The 18,363-nt window shown below is 41.0% G+C and overlaps 3 protein-coding genes across 3 annotated transcripts in view; 2 read left to right on the top strand and 1 right to left on the bottom strand.

Annotated features, from left to right (window-relative positions):
• The first annotated feature begins 255 nt into the window (after positions 1-255).
• On the top strand, positions 256-2,029 carry LOC133982419 (parapinopsin-like). The gene is made up of 4 exons (XM_062421467.1): positions 256-607; positions 1,013-1,341; positions 1,477-1,722; positions 1,874-2,029. The coding sequence occupies exons 1-4, from the start codon at positions 256-258 to the stop codon at positions 2,027-2,029; spliced, it is 1,083 nt and encodes a 360-aa protein (XP_062277451.1).
• A 3,100-nt stretch (positions 2,030-5,129) lies between these two features.
• Positions 5,130-7,114, top strand: LOC133982479 (dopamine D2-like receptor). Its single transcript, XM_062421533.1, has 2 exons — positions 5,130-6,662; positions 6,959-7,114. Exons 1-2 carry the CDS (start codon positions 5,130-5,132, stop codon positions 7,112-7,114), a joined length of 1,689 nt encoding a protein of 562 aa, XP_062277517.1.
• A 1,925-nt stretch (positions 7,115-9,039) lies between these two features.
• Positions 9,040-18,363, bottom strand: part of kcnd2 (potassium voltage-gated channel, Shal-related subfamily, member 2) — a 28,376-nt gene continuing 19,052 nt past the window's right edge. Inside the window, exons 2-6 of the mRNA XM_062421059.1 lie at positions 13,474-13,636; positions 12,908-13,006; positions 11,884-11,982; positions 10,609-10,829; positions 9,040-9,217 (exon numbers count right to left, since the gene is read on the bottom strand). Of these exons, the coding sequence (XP_062277043.1) occupies positions 9,040-9,217; positions 10,609-10,829; positions 11,884-11,982; positions 12,908-13,006; positions 13,474-13,636 (760 nt within the window). The remainder of the gene's footprint in view (positions 9,218-10,608; positions 10,830-11,883; positions 11,983-12,907; positions 13,007-13,473; positions 13,637-18,363) is intronic.

Below are 18,363 nucleotides of genomic sequence, written 5' to 3'. Positions count from 1 at the left end.
TGACCCTCAACTTTCCAATTACCATTATGGGTTTAATCCCTCCAAATCGTGTTACCGACCAATATCCCATATTGCATTTGGGGCTTTCCCTATCAGACAGATGCACAATCTGAGATCTCGGAAAATAAGAAAAGCCGAGATGTTAGACAGGGATCAGAAATGATAAGATCGATGAGTCCTGGGTTCGGAGCTGAGCAAGAGTCTTCGTGGGCTCAGTCTCACAGTTTCACCAAAGCTGGACTTCGTTTAGGCACCATGGACATCAACAGCACGCCGTGGAGCTCCGACTCGCATCCTCCATCACTTCACAACGAGTTAGTGACTGTGGTGCCCACCATCTTCCCACGACTGGGCTACAGCATCATTTCCTTCTTCATGTTCATCAACACAGTTTTATCAATTTTTAACAATGGTCTGGTAATAACCGTGATGCTGAGAAATCCATCTTTACTCCACCCCATGAACGTGCTCATCCTCAGCCTCGCCGTGTCTGACCTCATGATAGGCCTGTGTGGTTCCCTGGTCGTCACCATCACCAACTACCATGGCTCTTTCTTTATTGGTCACGCAGCCTGTGTGTTTCAAGGATTTGCTGTCAATTATTTCGGTAAGTTGAACTGTGAGACAGCATGTTTTACAGCATTTAAAGCCCAGTGGCTGGAGGTCTGTCACTGTGAAACAGCATAAACAAAATAATTAAGGTAAATATAAACACAAATGGTTTCTTCATTTCATGTCGGAGTGACTTCTAATTTGCAAAAATGTTCATTTTAAAGGCCTTTTATGTCTTATTAAATGTATCTTTATATATTGTAAGGTCTACTCATTAGCTTTTTCCAGAGCTTTCAGCCACATCTCAGTGAATGGAGTTTTATCTGTTGTCATGGATCATGGATATCTATGGGAGATGTTCTCCATGACATCTGAGCGTCTTATTTGAGATGAAAGCTTTGGGGATAAAAAAGAATGATACGTTTTTTGTCAAGTTTGTTCATTTGTTTCTCTCTCGTAGGTCTGGTGTCTCTCTGCACCCTGACTCTACTTGCCTATGAGCGATACAACGTTGTGTGTAAGCCTAAAGCTGGTTTAATGCTGAGCATGCGGAGAAGCATCATCGGGCTAGTAATTGTCTGGGGCTTCTGTTTGTTTTGGGCTGTGGCACCCTTACTTGGCTGGAGCTCTTATGGTCCCGAGGGAGTCCAGACCTCCTGCTCGCTGGCTTGGGAGGAGCGGTCATGGAGCAACTACAGCTATCTCATCCTCTACACACTCCTCTGCTTTATTATCCCTGTTGTAGTCATCATCTACTGCTACACTAAAGTGCTGAAATCCATGAATACGGTAGGTTAATAATGCTTTCTACATATTTATCCTATGTGTACACCATTAGAGCAAAATTAAAATCCCCCTCTGTTTGCAATCTACCACCTACAGACTAAAACAAGTCATTAGACTACATTTGCTTTCTACTCATAGCTGAACAGGAGTGTGGAGCTTCAGGGTGGGCGTTCCAGCCAGAAAGAGAATGATCACGCCATTAGTATGGTCCTGGCTATGCTCATAGCTTTTTTTGTTTGCTGGCTGCCCTACACGGTCCTGTCGATGGTGGTAGTTTTGGATCCAGAGCTCTACATCCCTCCACTGATTGCCACCTTGCCCATGTACTTTGCCAAGACTAGCCCTGTGTATAACCCCATCATCTACTTCCTTTCCAACAAACAGGTAAGCAGCTTATTTGTACGGCTGCTCTAAAATTGAGATGCAAAGTCTGAGTGTGAACAAATATAAGAAGCACGAGGAAAAACATATTTGAATGGCAATGTTATTTGTTATGTTTCCTGACAGTGTGTTTATGTATTTACTTGTCCAACAGTTTCGTGATGCTGCCCTGGAGGTGATGTCGTGTGGCCGCTACATTCCCCACGGGCCCACCGGTGTCAGCATCAACATGCGCTCCTTGAACAAGAGGAGCCTGTTGACTTCCCTAAGCAGGAACGTCAACACACACAGCAAGGTGTTGCCCCTGTGACTTTCTCCAGCAAACACAAGAAGCTGCCATGGTTGTCAGTGCTTATCGGTGCCTCATCAAGGACACAGACCTGCACATGTACAGGCCCATGTCTTTCAGAGAGCTCTTCACTGTAGCCCAGCGAGAACAGAATCGGCTCAGGGACTGACAGCTGATAAACAGAAGGTGGACAAAATAGGAATCCTAATGCAAACCAATACAATACCACCCAAAAGAGTGCTTATATTGTTGTTTTTTTTGTTAAGACTGTGTCCAAGTAGAGATGATTAATCTCTTTTCCTTCCTTTTGGCATTTTATTGAATTGCATCATATTGCAGGGTGTTCATGTTGTATTTGTCCATCACATTTTTTCCCTAGAACAATGAGTGCATTCAGTAAGATGGCTTTATTTCTCTGTGTTTAGATCAATAAACTATTACCTTTTTCATATTGATGCGTACAGGTGTGTGTGCATGTGGACAACTAGCCAAGAAAAGAAAAAAAACAAGAAAGAAAGAAAGAAAGGCGATCTTAAAAGGACAGAAAACACTGACTGAAATGAATGTTTTGTGAGAAATGTAGTTACTATTTGTAATTTACCATTTGTATTCATTTTTCACAGAGAGCCTTTGAGGAAGTGAGACCTTTTCACCTCTTGATTTTTGTTCATAAATAAAATGCACTGGACCTGTTTTCATTTGATGTAAGAAAAAAAATTATTCCGCTCTAAAAGTCAGTTACAAGCTTAACATTTTCACGATATTGGGGAATGCATTTTGTGTGTATATTGATTCATACTAAGTAGACTGTGCAACACTTCTTAAATTACAAGGCATTTTCCTGGGAACAAATACTCCGATTTTATGCAAGTTAAACACCTACTGCACTGCAACTCTTCAACTTAATATCATTACCGAGCTACATCATCTAATCAACACTGACAGCCAGGCCAAATAATTCTATTTATTGTGGATTATTCTGTATTCAAGTCTTGCTTTTTGCCAACTCTCACATTTCTCAGACGTCCAAACACAGTTTACTCAGGAGAAATATTTATTAGTTGCAGGAAAACAGCAAAGCAACATAAAATGCTCTCCCTCAGACTGTGCAGCTGACCCAATACATCAGAGTAACATAATGCATATATTTCCAAATCAGTGCTGCAATACTCACAGCATTGCATGAAAAATTTGGATGCACTCGTAAAGCAATCCTGCCTCACCTAGAGCATATTATAACGCTGAATGAGGGGAGTCAGTGATGCAGTGAAAGATGTTCAGTCTTCTTGGCTAACACGCTCTGTGGTCTGCCAGGTTGTCACATTTTTCAAACAAAAAAAATGTTATGTGGTTTTTTAATCTTTGTACAGTTCAGAGAAAGGATGACATAATGAAAGTCTCTGGGGTCTGGGTCATGCAAATGCATCATGTCGTGTCTCACATGGCACCGGCCCCAGCCCCATGAGTCCCCAGCATGAAGATTAATATGTATTACTGAACAAAGATGAAGTAAGAGGACATATTTCGGAGAAATGCTGAGTTGCTGTTTAATATGCTTCACTTGATTCAAGAGGGATTCTTCTATTGGTGTAGTTTATTTTATTTTATTCATTGACATGTTTTTGAGTTTGTTGATACGTTTGCTTTTGCCAATGGTGTGACTAGACCTATTAAACTACTCAGATTAAGTTAATTACCTTTAATGAAAATTAAATAAACCTATACAATATCAATGGACCTATCTTTAGCTTTCCAAAAATGTACTAAAACAGGACTGTATCTTATATGCAAGTAAAGTGGAACAATTTTTTTCTGTTGTACATTATGTGTCTGTTTCTTGCTTACTCTAACCCTCCAAGTATGATAAGCAGATCTATCACACCACTGAACAACAGATTGATCTCTCATTGGTCAGATTGAAATCTAACAGTCCAATCCCCAGCATGGAGGCCCAATATAAAGACTATTAACATGAATGGAGCATTAATTCACCCTTTGAGTTTACTTGTCTATTCTGTGCTCTGTAGAACAATCATGTGGTTTAACAGATCTGCAATTACGATTAGTCTGCTCATTATACTGTGCACACAGAAGTGATTTGTATACACCAGGTTAGTGAAGGGTACCCCTATTGCACTGATTTGGAATAATCTATTTGTAGATATGTTAGGACTTTTTATTGGTTTGGTTTTGTGTGTGAGAATAGTGAGGGTGAACTTAGTTTTTTTATTTTGGTACCACCAGTTTTGTCCTGTTTTTTCTTACTTGTTTGGCACCCTTAATGTAAATATTGTGAATGGAAATGTGATTCGAAATAAAGTGTTTCTGATTTGTAACTATTCTTTTGCCTCATCATTTCTATTTAAACAAGGGGGTTTACGCTTTGCCTCAGTTTGTGTTGAATTTATATGTTAGCAGCAGTTATGAAAGCTTTGGTGTAGTTTGGTGGTGTTTTCTCTTCCATTATGCAGCTGTATCATTACATGATGGTCAGGAGGGAAATACATTGTGTTGATCTAATCCCAGATTTGGCATAGTCCATAAGCTTGCACATTTGAAGCAAAGAGCATTTCACACTTTATCTCCAAACAGGATTACACAATGTCATGCTATAATCCAGCAGCATGGCTTCCTTTTATTTCCTGAGCCAATTCAAGAACTCCCAAGTCACCCATCTGGCACAGTTAATGCAAAGCTTTTAACCTTTGTGAGATACTGGTTTAAATAAAATGGACAGCTGCTCACTTCACACACATATGCAAGTATTTTGCATAACAGTGCCATGTCATTTATGGTTGGAAGTAAGGATTGAGACTATAGTGACGTAACTAGCTTTCAATTAACAGCTATCCTTTTTCCCCAGTTGTCTCTTCTGTGAATACACAGCACAGTTGTTAATGAATGTGAATAGTGAGGACTCCCAGGTGACTTGCTGGTGCTGTGGAGTGATAATGAAAAGGGCGGATGTTTTGGTTTAACTTGTCCAAGCTACAGGTTCAATATTGAATATCATTCATTTGAAAATCACATGCCGACAAGAGAAGCAACCTTAATGTAACTGTGGTCAGCGTAGAAAGATCGAAGATACAGAACTAAACATGCTGATTCTTTGAGCCTGGAGATGAGAGGCGAGCCTTTAACTACATGGGACTCTGGGAACAACACCATTTGGGAGAAATACATTGACATCTCTTTTATTGTGGCAAATGGCTTGATTCTGTTGATCACTTCTCTTGTAGGTATTGCAGCAAATATTTTTGTCATACTGGCAGTCTATAACCAAAAATCACTGCAAACATGGAATAATGCACTAGTGGTGAATCTTGCAGTTATTGACATCCTTCGGTGTGTAATCGACTGCCCCATTCTTCTGACCATCGTTCTGATTGTGTATCTAAGAGGACATGTGGACGAATTGATCTGTGATACACAAATGGCTTCTTTCTCTTTCAGCTGTTGCATTCAGTTTTTAACCCTGGCTTGTATAAGTGCGGAGAGATACCAGGCCATTGCACAACCTTTCAAAACTACTGAAAGGAGAAGACGGATTATGGTATTGATTCCTCTCATATGGACCTTAGCTATTCTAGTGGCTGGTTTTTGTCTGATATTTGTGAAGGACTCACCCGTGCATATTAGATGCAGAGGATCACAAGGAAAAACATTATCCTCCTATGACACCTTTGGACTTTACATGTTGTTCCCACTGTGGGCGGCTTGCATTACTGTCATCATTGGATTCTATGCTCGCATATTCACCCTTGTGAAATCACACAATCGCAAAATATTTGACAAAGGTAGTTTTCCTCTTTCTGAAAAAGAAAAAACAGAGGATAAACAGAAGACAGGAGAATCTGTGGCTGTGGAAAATGGACAAGGAAAGTCAGAGCAAACCCAGACTTTGGAGAACAGTGCTGCTCAAGAGAAGCTGGTGACAAAAGCTGAACCAAATTCATTCAAGAAAGATTCAACAGATGCTCTACTGACTTCAACAATAGCGCCACAAAATCTCTCCATCGATTCAGAGAATAAGAAAGTACTAACAATTAGAGTGGAGATAACTGAGTTGGGAACAGAACATCATCATCCTACAGTGCAGACTGATAAGAGACCTTTAAAAACAGAGCAATCTAACCTGTGTGCCATGAAAGTTGGAGCAAAATCATCAAATGCTAGCGTTACAAGCTCAACTGCAAAGCTGGAGAAGGTGCCAGGCAATTTCGACACAAAAAAGCAATCCAAAGAGAGAGTGAAAATTGACAAAGCACTCTCTGAAATGAAAGAAACAAGTCCTCAAGTTCCCTCTGCACAGTTAGACAATCCTGAATCCACTTCTGTTTTGCTGATTGAACCAAAAAAGACGAAGAACAGTAATGGAGAAGCACTGGCTGTTGCAACAGTGGAACAAGTGTCTTCATTACCTCCAGTGTCAAATAATGTCCCTGAAGAAGAAGCTGCGAAACAAAATGTGGAAGCGCAAGGTGCTGTTTGCATGATGCCTTCAAAAGCCAGTAAAGAAAGAGCAAGCAAAAAGAAGGAAAGCAAAATGGCCAAGCGTGCTGGCTACATTATTATAACCTTCATCTTATTCTGGCTACCTTTAATCACGACTGTCCTGTTGAATTTTGTAGTTCGCAAAAACAAAAATATACAGGTAAGTGTTTGTGGAGATAAGGATGCTGAATCTTGTCTGAATTGTGGCTGCTTATTTTTAGGCTTGTTTAATGAACCCAGCAAATATACAATTGTCAAGATACAGATTTGGGTTTGACATGTTTTTATGTTTTATTGTTAAGAGCAGAGGGAGCTCCACATTTGTTATGTTAAAATGTATCAAACAAATATGTACTGTATATATTAGCATTAGCATTAGAAATTTCCTGAGTGTGAGGCCCCGACACAAAGTGTGTTTAACATTCAACATTCTTTTTTAAATGTATTTATTTTCAGATGACAACCGTGCGGGACGTGGAGATCCTGTCAGTGTCTGTTGCCTGCATCACATCACTGAGTGACCCAATAATATACGCCGCAGTCAACCCTCAGTTTCGGAATGAGTTTTACAGGCTCAAGAACAGGATTAAATCCATATTCAACAAGAAATGATAAGGTTTCCATTTTTGTCTACCACTGAGTGACACTAGACCAAATGACCACATTCAATATTCACTATGATTCATTTAATATTATTCAATATTACTTTTACATTAAAATGTTTAACATTTATTTAGTCAATGTTCAAATATTAACTAAATTAAACCCCACATGTTCAAGTGTGAATTTTCATTTTGCGTATAGAAGACTTATAATTCCACATGCCGCTGTGCTATGTTAGATTTTATGCAGATTGACTTCTCAGTGGTTTCTAAACACTGCAGATCAGAGTGATGCATGCTGTGAGAAACAGCCTGGACCAACATAATCAGCCTAGCAGGGGGACACTCTTGAGCTCTGAGTCTGTCTCCAGAGACCCTGCAGCCAGGACCCACCACTGGGCCAGTCAGGTCCTCACTTGTCCTCCAGCAGCACCTAATTATTATATTTCCATACTGTTATTAGGGATACTCTGTGTAATCAGGCAAAACTATGCAATCCAACTAATTATCTCTTCATCTTAGGAAAAAAAAAGACATGGGTCGTTTAATGGATGTTTAGTAGAGCTACTGTATTTATTTTATCCACTGCATCAAATGCACAATGTGTGATTATTTGTCCCTCGTCCTTTCCCTTTATATATGTAGTCCATGACAAGATTTGTATTTCATTAAAAGTAGTGTTGCAGAATTTACATTATAACATACACCAGCCTTGTTGTGTTTCCTTTCATCAATTCCATTTTTACTGACAAATCTCCAACAGGAAGCAGAGACATACTTTAATAAAACATAATTCTGCAATGACAGCATGCAAATCCTTAATTCAACCAGCTAACAGACAGAAATAGTATGTCAACGACTGTCAACTAAATCTAGAAATAAGAGGACTTCAAATGCGGTTGATAAAGTTCTAAACGAGATATTTACAATATGAAAAATGTACAAAATGGCCCTTGAACACAGTGAAATCTACAAAGTCTCGCTTTCGAATATTATAATTTAAGAGGAACTCAATGGAATGGATGCTTAACACTCTTTCATAGTTCAGGTCAATACTATGTGTCCAAATTAAGGTTGTTATTAGTTAAGTGTTGCTGAGAACATTCACTTACATTTCTACTTTGTGACCTAACTAATATGTACCCTGTATATTTCTCAATGTCAATTGTTATTTAATGAACGTGGCTTTCACATAGATCCATATCAGAATGTCAAATGTAAGCTAACACATACTTTGTCTTTTTGACTTTCACTTGCACATTTCACAAACATGTCATGATGCGTAGTATATTTTACTCATCAAGCGATGACACCAACCAGTTAATGAATCAGTTAATGAATATTCACAACAGTTATCCATTCCAGTGGATGCATGTTTTTCTGAATTTACAACAGTGAGGGGGACTATTAGAGACCAGTTAATTGAGGGGTTTCAAAACAATCTATTCAACTGGGTGGGTGGTGGGTGAAGTGAATGGTTCTAATGTGTAAATAGACGGATGTAATATTCACAGAGATGGTCCCAACTTAATGAATATGTGTGCTTTGTCATCAGAGGCCATCAAGAATGACCTTAAAAGATCTGCCTTTCGTCCTTTGAATCAGAAGACAACAAATACGATTACATTACATATTCAAAAATAAAGTTTTTCTCAGTATTTTTAGGCAACAACAATAACGCAATCCCAACACTTCCTTGCTCTGCTGTGCTTAATGGAGCAAGATCTGCTGGTCGCTCTTCTTCCAAGGCAGCCGTCCACATCACTGTAATACCATGCAGAGTTTGACATCAGATGAGATCACTACTTGAAAAAAACCCCGACCTCTGCTAATCTTATAATCCCTCTAGATTATGGCAGGTTGATGCTCGGTGGTCCCTCTCCTCAGCAGCTGGTGCTTCTTGAGACCAGTTAGCTGATCAGATAGGCATGACATCTACAAGGCAGATACTCGCACAATGTTGCTCTGAGAGTATGTGGTGGTGGTAGTGGAGCCATCCCTGTCTGAGGAGGTCACCACTGGGGCAGATAGGCTGACCATGGAGGGAGTGATGTAAGGTTCGTTACATTTCAAGGGCACAGTCTCATCGAGTTTGGCATTCAGGCTGGAGCGGCTGCGAGAGAAAACACAGGATGAGAGAGGATGAGAGGCCTGACCTTGTGGATGTATTACACAAAGCCTGTATTACACAGTGTCCTTTTGTACATTCTCAAACTATAAAAAAATATTTTAAGGCATAATCACATTCCTTGTGCAGTAGATATGTAGAGTATAATTGGTTTAAGGTATTCAGAAAGGTATATCTCGATTTTCAGTGTGAACATCTTTAACCCTTGTCAGAGAACATGAAGAATATAATGTATAAGAAAACAGTGTACGTAAAGCCAAGGGTCAAGAGGAACTATTGCATGTCCTGTATACAACTCTTTTTAATATGAAGTCCATCCTATACAAAATTATACAACCGTCATACAGCATTACGTGTGTTTGTTAAATCTGTGTGCACAGTATTGACTATCTTATTGCATGTGAAATTAAGTTTCTCACATGAAATTAACATTACCACATGCAGACACACTCAAGGAAAAGAATTTGAGATGCTCACCTACTGTGTAAATGAATATTTTCACGCCAAAATTAATCAGTTCACCCAATTTATGAAATAACTCGTTTTCTCACTTACCCCTTGTGCTATCTGGATATGCAGACAGTTTTGGTTTTACTTGCCCATGAGATATCTTATCTATCTTTGAGAGTATTCTGCTGTTCCCCAGTGTAATGGAGTTGAATGAAATCTCATTTGTGGTGCTTACAGCACAGAAAAACTACATTTTAAAAGTGTCTTCCAGAAACAATGTCCCTGTTACCCGGAGCAATTCACAGAACAAGCTGTCAACAGGTTTCACAGGGAGCAGCAGCTATTTCTTCAGTAAAAAGTGGTTCAACTTAAAGATTTTCACACAGAGATCTTTTATTCATCTAAATAAGCAACAACACTGTTTCTGAAAAGGACATATTGTTGTTTTGCACATGTTCAATGCTTTGAGCACTGCAAACAAAATGCCATTATCAAAGGGACTGTGACAATACTTCCAAACCTGAACAAAAGTGAAACTATCTGCATATCACCAGAGTTTAATGGGAACATATGTTTTTTGTTTTTGTTTTTTGGATGAACCACACCATGTGAGGTGTAAAAAAAAAAAAAAAAGCCTTTTCCCAAATGTCATCTTTTCACCAAAAAAGAAACACAGCTTTGCAATGAGATTTTAGAGGGATTTTTTAGAGATACAAGAGAATTATATTTCTGGATCTGCATTGTTTTCAACTAACAGCTAGAGAGTGTGGATTTTAACTAAAGTGTCTCCAAACATTTCACTGGTACTGTAAATACAGCAGTTTGTGCTTTATTATCATATAATACAGGATTTTGCTTTTTTTTGTGTGTGTGTTGGGAGAGACAGAGAGGAAGTGAGAGACAAAAGAGCAAGAAAGACTCACTACCTGTTGGCCACTGGCCTCTCTCTTATCTGTATGGTGCTGAGCTCCTGGTTGTTTGTGCTGGGCAGGCTGAAGCTACTCTTCTTCCGGTGGCGTCGAGAGCAGCACGAGCTGAGGCCGTGTGGCGAGGAGGACAGCGAGGAAGTACGGGAGCCTGACTTGTTCATGATGGAGATCTCCATGCAGTTGGCCTGAAATGTCTGCTCATCCACAAACTCGTGATTCTGGAGAGGAACATAGTGGAAATTTGGATTCAATGTTGCTCATGAATCACTCTATTACATCAATGATTGGCTGTTCTAAATAATGAGTAAAGATGTTTCACAGTAAAGACTAAACAGACTGAACAGAATCCACGGCAAAATTGTTTAATTATTGGAAAATGAATCATCAAGGGAATAGAAATATATTGGCCCAGATGTCCACATTAAGTGCCATCTGCGAAAACATTCACAACTGTTATCCCTGTGACAAATGAGCATGACTTGAAGGTCAGGCTCAAAGTACATTTCAGGTTCTGCCAGCAGGTGGCACAATGACAACATGCACGATCTGATGCCATGGCCTGAATCATACCTCCTTTCTTCCTTCTGTCACTCCTGCTCTATATTCTGCCATGTATAATGCACAGAATGAGAGGCTTGATATAAACATGTTCACTGGCATCTGAATGGCATGAAGCCTTTATGGAGCTTTTCCCAGATGATCGGCAAGCCTTTTATGGGGGGTGGGGGTGGAAGGATCATCTATTAAGAAGAACACTGATTTACTGCCTGTCTATGTCTCTGTATAAAGTTTGAAGCTGTAAGTATGAAACTAATGTCACAGCCAAGCATTAAAGAGGCTCTTACATCTCTAAATTATAGATAGTGTAAAATCAAGTATGCTGGTTTGTTTGGAGGGAATAATGTTACTGGCTGGCAGAGTCATGTTATCTTTAGCATGTTGTTGGTGAGGGGACTCCACATTTCCCAGCCCCATTTACAGCTATTTTTAACTCATGCTGCATATGAAATAGATTCCACAGTTTGTGCATGGATGAAAAAACTCACTTTGTTTCTATTTGTAACACTCTGTAACATGCTGGCGCTATGATGATGCAGCGCGGACTGTGGAAGTGATGTAACTTTTCATAAAAGGCGACGTCTTCACAGAGAACAGTTTTCAACTGTGTAAAATCTGTTACCAGAATAGTTCAAACAAAAGATGCCAGTGTGATAGACTGTTTTCCAGTGGGCAGTGCTTTTTTATTGTTTAGAAAGAAAAATGGGATTTTACCGTGGTCTTCTCCAGGCAGTGCAGCAGGTGATGATGTTGGGTCTCAAAACGAGGGGTAGCGACCTTACCCACCAGGGCTTTTCCTGCCTCCTTGGAAGCCTTTGAACACAGAAAGTAAAAAAAGAAAACAGTGTAGTTGAACATGTTCAGACTTTGGATAGAAAAAGAGTCTCAGGCAAAAGCTAGCTCGGTAATGTAGTGGAAAGTACGCAAAGCATAGAGGGTTGAAAATGCCGATCTGTAGCACGGCAGCCAATCTACTGAGAACCTAGTGAGATAGGGATGTTTTAGAGATGCATAGAGACAGTGGCTGATTACAACATGTTTCACTGATAGAATTGATTTTGCCATTCTTACGCTCATTTGGTGAGAAGGACCAGAAAGGTCAAATCAGAGCTGAATTCATTTCAGTGCAACAGCAGTGGCACACCTAGACACAGATCGAACAGATTGCACCAAACACAACACAGATTCTGAACCACAACAACACTACACTTTGATGAAGCTCTGCACGGCTCTGGGATGGAAGGTATGTTGTGTTAGTCCTCACTACAACCTGGATGCTCTAGAAATAACACATAGAACACACAGCAGATCAAAAACAGAGTTTAGAGGAGATGCAGGCTGAGCAGTCAGCCTCCATAGGCGAGCTACTGTCCAGTAAGCCCTTGGTTCCCTCCTTCCCCTCCTTCCCCTCCAAACCCTGTTGGACAAACATGCAGAGCTTGTTCATGAGTCAGTGTGACTGTAATGGCTGTGCTCCACCAGAAAGCAAGTGTGCCTGCCTGGCCCTCCTGCTGTATGGACGGAGAGAGAGTGTTGACGAAGCATGTCAATGCTGTAGCTGAGAGGTGTGATGTGGAGAGAGTGGACGATCACACTGAAATGACAGCAGCCCCTGTTACAGCATGAGAAGCCCGCCCCCCTCCCTGTGTCTGGTAGCATGGCCCCCGAGCAGAGCGGCATGCAAGCATCAGTGAGGCCCCGGTCAGTCAGCCCCCAAGCCGCTGCTTGGCCCCGTTACCTCCTCCAGTGAGTCGATCAGGAGCCCGTTTTGTTTGTAGCGCATATAAGCATTAGTGCCTCGAATCTTCACAGCACGGATTCTAGCAAGCCGAGTTTTCTGTTTGAACAAACAGACCTCTGTTTTAGCCTCTGACAGTTTGTCTGTCACACTAATTGGCTCTGTCTTCCTCTGGCAGCCACAGTATTTAGTAGGAAGAGGTTATGCTCAAATCTACGATTAGGAAATTCTGCCTTAGCAAACACTTTTAAGGAGAAATGCACATATTGCTATTGAAAAACTGCTGACAGTGTATTCTGAAGATCATTTGTTCAGTCATTGTCATTCTCTCTCTTATTTCTCTCCCCCATTGAAATATAGTGAAGCAAGTTTAGACACCCAATACACACATACACAGAAACACAATAAAAGATTAATATTCTGGAAGATAATGTTTGGCCTGTCATTCTGTTATGTGCGGATAAGACGGGGACAGAGGAAAAAGGCAGATAGAAGCAAAATAAAGAGAGATAGAGAGAAAGGGGGAGAGATAATGAGAAAGACACAAGGAGGGGGAGAGTCAGTACCCTCTGGGCTCGTCGTTTCTCTGCCCGCTGGCTTTGGTGGTAGATACGGCTGAAGTTTGACACTATGACAGGGACAGGCAAGGCGATGACCAGCACCCCACTCAGAGAGCATATGGATCCAAACACCTTCCCCACGATGGTTTTTGGCACCATGTCACCGTACCTGGAGCACAGAAAAACAGACAACAGTGAGTAAGATGAGTGGAAAAATAAGAAAATAAATATCAATTTAAAAGCATTGACACTGGTTTGTTTTATCAGGTGCAGCTGCTTTGTGTTATTTTTAAATCATCTTGAAATAGTAACAGTGACCTTGGATTATTTCATGACTTCAAAAAGAGAGTCACACATTTGAAGTGGGTGAGGAATAAATAGGACTTTTCTGAAGTCTCTTCTTCCGGCCTACTTTCGACATGCCATCATGATGTTCCTCTTTAAAAAATCTGTTTCATATATAATTACACACCTGCTGGTACCAGCTAATGCTTTCACATCGTGACCAAACGTGCTACATATCCCCTGTGACCTCGGTTAGCCAAACAGCTTGTGAAAGATACAGGGAGTAGTATCACATTGAGTAAAAGCAAAAGTGGAAGGGAACAGTGTGATGACATACCCTGGAGAGATTTCTTAAGTGTGTGTGCCTCTGCAACGGCCACTTGTGTGTTTTGTTCTGTAGTAAAACAACATTAAAACAAGTCATATTTGAGAGAGAGAAAAAAGCAGCTCTTTGGAAATCGTTATCATGCGCAACACTGGTCCGATACTGCAGTTAAGCATAAGCATGTCATTTTTCAGCATTATACAAATGTTACAGACTACATTCAGCATGAGCAGATTAATGGTTGTACATATGTCAGATGGGACCGAATCATCCTCATTAAAGAGATGAATGTGCCTGTCTTTTATCAGGCAGGCAGACCTGCCTGTGCTCAAGGTAAAGCTAAAATCAAACTGTCTTCATGATCTCATTTTCTTTACATTAAGCCAATAGCCTCAGTTCCATTTACCAGCCAAAACAACCAAGACTTAACAAACTAAGCATTTAGCAGCAAACACAGTTACATTCTGTTGCCACACAGAGGTGATTATTATTCAGCAACATTAAACAATTAGGAACAAACCCTGATTTCTCTGAGGTAATTCATAGCGTGACGCATAAACCTGAAAATAATAAACACAAATAATTTGAACATAACCTGCATGGTCATGACTAACCCTCTGCAGACACGTTAGGCCACAGGCAACTCTGAGGTTTAGAAATAAAAGTGCAAATGAATGATTCAGAGCGTGTGTTTTGCCTGAGCATGTGTGTCCCATGTGCTCTAAACCTTCATCTACGTGCTGCAGAGCACCAGCAATCCTCAGGATTGCAGGTAGGTGAGATGAATGATCGAGACCCTAATGCGCAAATGACCTGAGAAGACCATTACCTCCTGAGAGTAAGATGAATGCAGGTAGGAAAGGACATCAGCATTGCTCAGTGGCTGTGACAGCCGTGCGTCTCTCAAGTGAGGCAGGGTAATGTGAATGTATCGCTACACGGGAGGTTGACTATTTCATAAATGAAGTTGTCTAATGCCCACGGCCGTCTGCTACAGTCATTAGCCTCAGGTTTCCATCACATTGGGCCCAGCAGCCTGGGCTTTTACAGAGCTTGGCTGGAAAGATGTAAAAGTGGACATTTTAATATCACGCTTGATGGGACTTCATGTACAACAGTTTGCTTTCAAGTTGACTAATCTCACACAGATGTCATTAGTTTTACAGTTCATTACAGGTCAAGTCATTCTCCTATGTAATCACTGACAAAGCTTGACAGCAGGTGTCAATTATGGATTCCGGATGTACTGTTGAAAGCCTATTAAGAGATCCGCATAAAAAATGCAGCATAGCATTCCTGTACATAAATGTGACAGCTCGCACAAGTTTCATGCCAGTGGGAGGAATGGCACGATGCTGCTGGAAAAACAAGTCTCAACAATCAACTGTGGAATACAATGTATTGCGGTCCTTTCAGGGAGAACAGTCTTTTGAAAGCAAAGCATAGTAGTGAGCAGGTGAAAAAAAAAATGAAAGGAGCAAGCGCACTCTGGAGGAAAACACTAACAGTGATGGATTGTTCATAAGGGGGAAGCTGAGATACACAAAGCTCTGCCTCCTGGATGATGGTAGAGGTAGGAATTAACAGCAGTGAGAGATTAAAGTAATGTTCCTGCTTTGTTCTTGTTGTCTCTGACTACCAGGTACCCACGTTTGCTACCCTGAGCTGACATGGGTGAGACACGAAGATGGATGGCCAGATCCTTATCCACCCTGCAGAGGAGGAAGAAGAGTGTCGGAATGACTGAGTATCAATTCCCCAGTTCCAACCACCTGAAACCATACTGCGCTTGTACTCGCGCTGGTGTTAAAAACAGCGTATTCTGTACAATTGTCCTCAGTGAGCTGACAGCATTGCAGATGAAGCCTGGCACAGTGAGAGAGAGTGAAGCCAGGGGGTTCGCCTCAGACGGTGTAGGAGCTTTGTCAGACTAAAAGGAATATTTGAATTCCAAAACCGGGGTATGAATGTCCCCACCCGGCTTGGATAATAGACCAATCAAACATTCATGAGTCCCTGTATCAACCTGCGTGGCAGAGTTTGTGCCATTGACCTTAAAACCGGTACGGTATTCCATCAGGGGGCTCTGAGACAGATTTCAGTACATGACCTCACTGCCTTACAGCGAGTGTCGACACCCAAGACATGGACACGCCTGGACACACAGGAACTCACACACACACACACACACACACACACACACACACACACACACACACACACACACACACACACACACACACACACACACACACACACACACACACACACACACACACACACACACACACATTAAATCGTGAGAACACGTACTTGTTTATGTGTGTGTGTGTGTGTGTGTGTGTGTGTGTGTGTGTGTGTGTGTGTGTGTGTGTGTGTGTGCGCATGCCTGCATGTGCGTATGTGTGTGAAAAGGCCTTTAATTTGACATCTAGTTAAACCAATCCTCCTTCCTAAAAAAGCAATCTTGTTCCTTGATTGTCTTCCAGAACCCTGTGTCTGAAATCTGACTGCCATCTGGCAAGTGGGAAGTGAGAAGAAAAAAAAAAAAACTACGAGATATCTGGATGACTCCACAGATACGTCATCTGTTTATTTCTCCTCTCAGAGACAGGGCTTTTTTTGTTTTGTTTTGTTTCTAAAATCAAACAAAATGAAAAGGAATCTTGTAATGTGAAATAAGAAGCCCCGATTGTAAAAATCTGATCTTTTCTGGTCATTTGATCTGCTGTGTCTGCTGCACATAAATATGCCAACCTCTTTATGGAAGATGTTTGGGGGGGTTGGCAGAAGAAAGGCAACACTTATGCACATGTACCCTCTTAAGTGGGCACAGTCTCAAATTTCTAATGTAATCATAGAGGTCTAAAGTAAGCCCTACTTTCAGCTCACACACCAGTTGAGATCATCTCAAACAGCTTAGCGGTCCTGACAATTAGGATCCAAGAAGGATTGTGGCAGATCTTTCAACTGGCGGGGTGGGGGTGGGGGTGGGGGTGGGGGTGGGGTGGGGGGGGGGCTTTTGTCAACAGCGTTAAAATCCAATCATCCACTTGCACCTCTGTCATGGTACGTCTAGCTTCCGTTCCCTGAGTTTTACCGTGAAACTAACTCGCCACCTTTAAAAGCGCCCTTAGTGAATTCATAAAAGCAAAGGGAATGAATGACACTTAAACAGCCTGATGATATTCAGTTCCACTGATGTGAGCGATCAAGGTCAAGGTGTTGAAAATGCAGAAAAATCCTGTGATGAAGATACTAAAGGTTCTGGACTGTAAGGTGGCATCCTATTAAATCTGTCATGGCAAAGACACTAAATCTCTATTTCATCAAACTGCACTTTGATCTACTCCACTTTGATATTACAGTGAAAAGCAATTGAATGAAACTAATTTGATTAATTCATTAAGCATTTTGATTCATCAGCTGATTAGAATCAAGATGAATTAAGCACACTGTCCAATCTCGTGCACCATCTTTCCAAGTTGTTTCATGCCAATAATTACTGGGGGGGGGGGGGGGCTGCAGTCTTGATAATATGAATTAAATTCATTTCAATCTCACCTTTCTCCATTAGATTGGTTTAACTTTGTATTCCACTCAGTGATTGTCTCTTATTATCTGGAAGCAGGAGAAAAATCGTCCAGAGACATTGGCTTCAGCTGTGCGTGTTCAGTCACAGTGAACTCACTATGAGATGCTCTTTGAGATGCTACAACAAAGTGTTCATTTGAAGAAGAGCTTTATTGAGAAAAAAACATGTCAAGGTCAACCACTTTCAGTCTGACACGATATTAGCTTCTTTTTTTTATCATTTCAAAAAGATAAGTTTGGTAAAGTCCAAAGATGCTTTCAGCAAAGAGTCTTCTCAGCATGTCTTTAATAATTCTCTGAATGCATGATTTTCTTTTTGACCTTCACCAAACATCCCATCACACACTGAGCTCCCTATCAGTGCTTCCTGGGGTAATTCGCTCGCTCAGTTTCACAGTTCAATGGCCACTGCAGCACAGACGAGCCCTCCGAACCTGTGAGACTAAAACCCGTCAATTATCCTGAAATTCCGATACTGTCACTGACTGTACCAATCAAAAGTTGATAATGACGGAGAGAGGCAGAGCTGGGACAACGGGATAGCGGCAAGGTCAGAAAGTATCACATACCCTTAAAGTGGCTACATCTCCTGAGGGCGTGATGTGAAATGTAAAGCTACCACAGAGGATCAAGGAGTGTCAAGAGCGGACACAACATTAAAATCTTATCTGAGGACTTGACATAGAAGTGAT

This window comes from Scomber scombrus, chromosome 6 (assembly GCF_963691925.1).
Source record: "Scomber scombrus chromosome 6, fScoSco1.1, whole genome shotgun sequence".
NCBI classification, from domain to species: Eukaryota; Metazoa; Chordata; class Actinopteri; order Scombriformes; family Scombridae; genus Scomber; species Scomber scombrus.
The sequence above is the reverse complement of the archived record's forward strand: the minus strand, read 5'-3'. Positions and strand labels throughout refer to the sequence as shown.

Bases quoted from the DNA above. Each gene is read 5' to 3' on its own strand.
- LOC133982419 (XM_062421467.1), top strand. From the start codon at position 256: ATGGACATCAACAGCACGCCGTGGAGCTCCGACTCGCATCCTCCATCA. The intron at 608-1,012 runs GTAAGTTGAACT...TCTCTCTCGTAG, and splicing joins ATTTGCTGTCAATTATTTCG to GTCTGGTGTCTCTCTGCACC. The intron at 1,342-1,476 runs GTAGGTTAATAA...TTCTACTCATAG, and splicing joins TGCTGAAATCCATGAATACG to CTGAACAGGAGTGTGGAGCT.
- LOC133982479 (XM_062421533.1), top strand. From the start codon at position 5,130: ATGAGAGGCGAGCCTTTAACTACATGGGACTCTGGGAACAACACCATT. The intron at 6,663-6,958 runs GTAAGTGTTTGT...ATTTATTTTCAG, and splicing joins GCAAAAACAAAAATATACAG to ATGACAACCGTGCGGGACGT.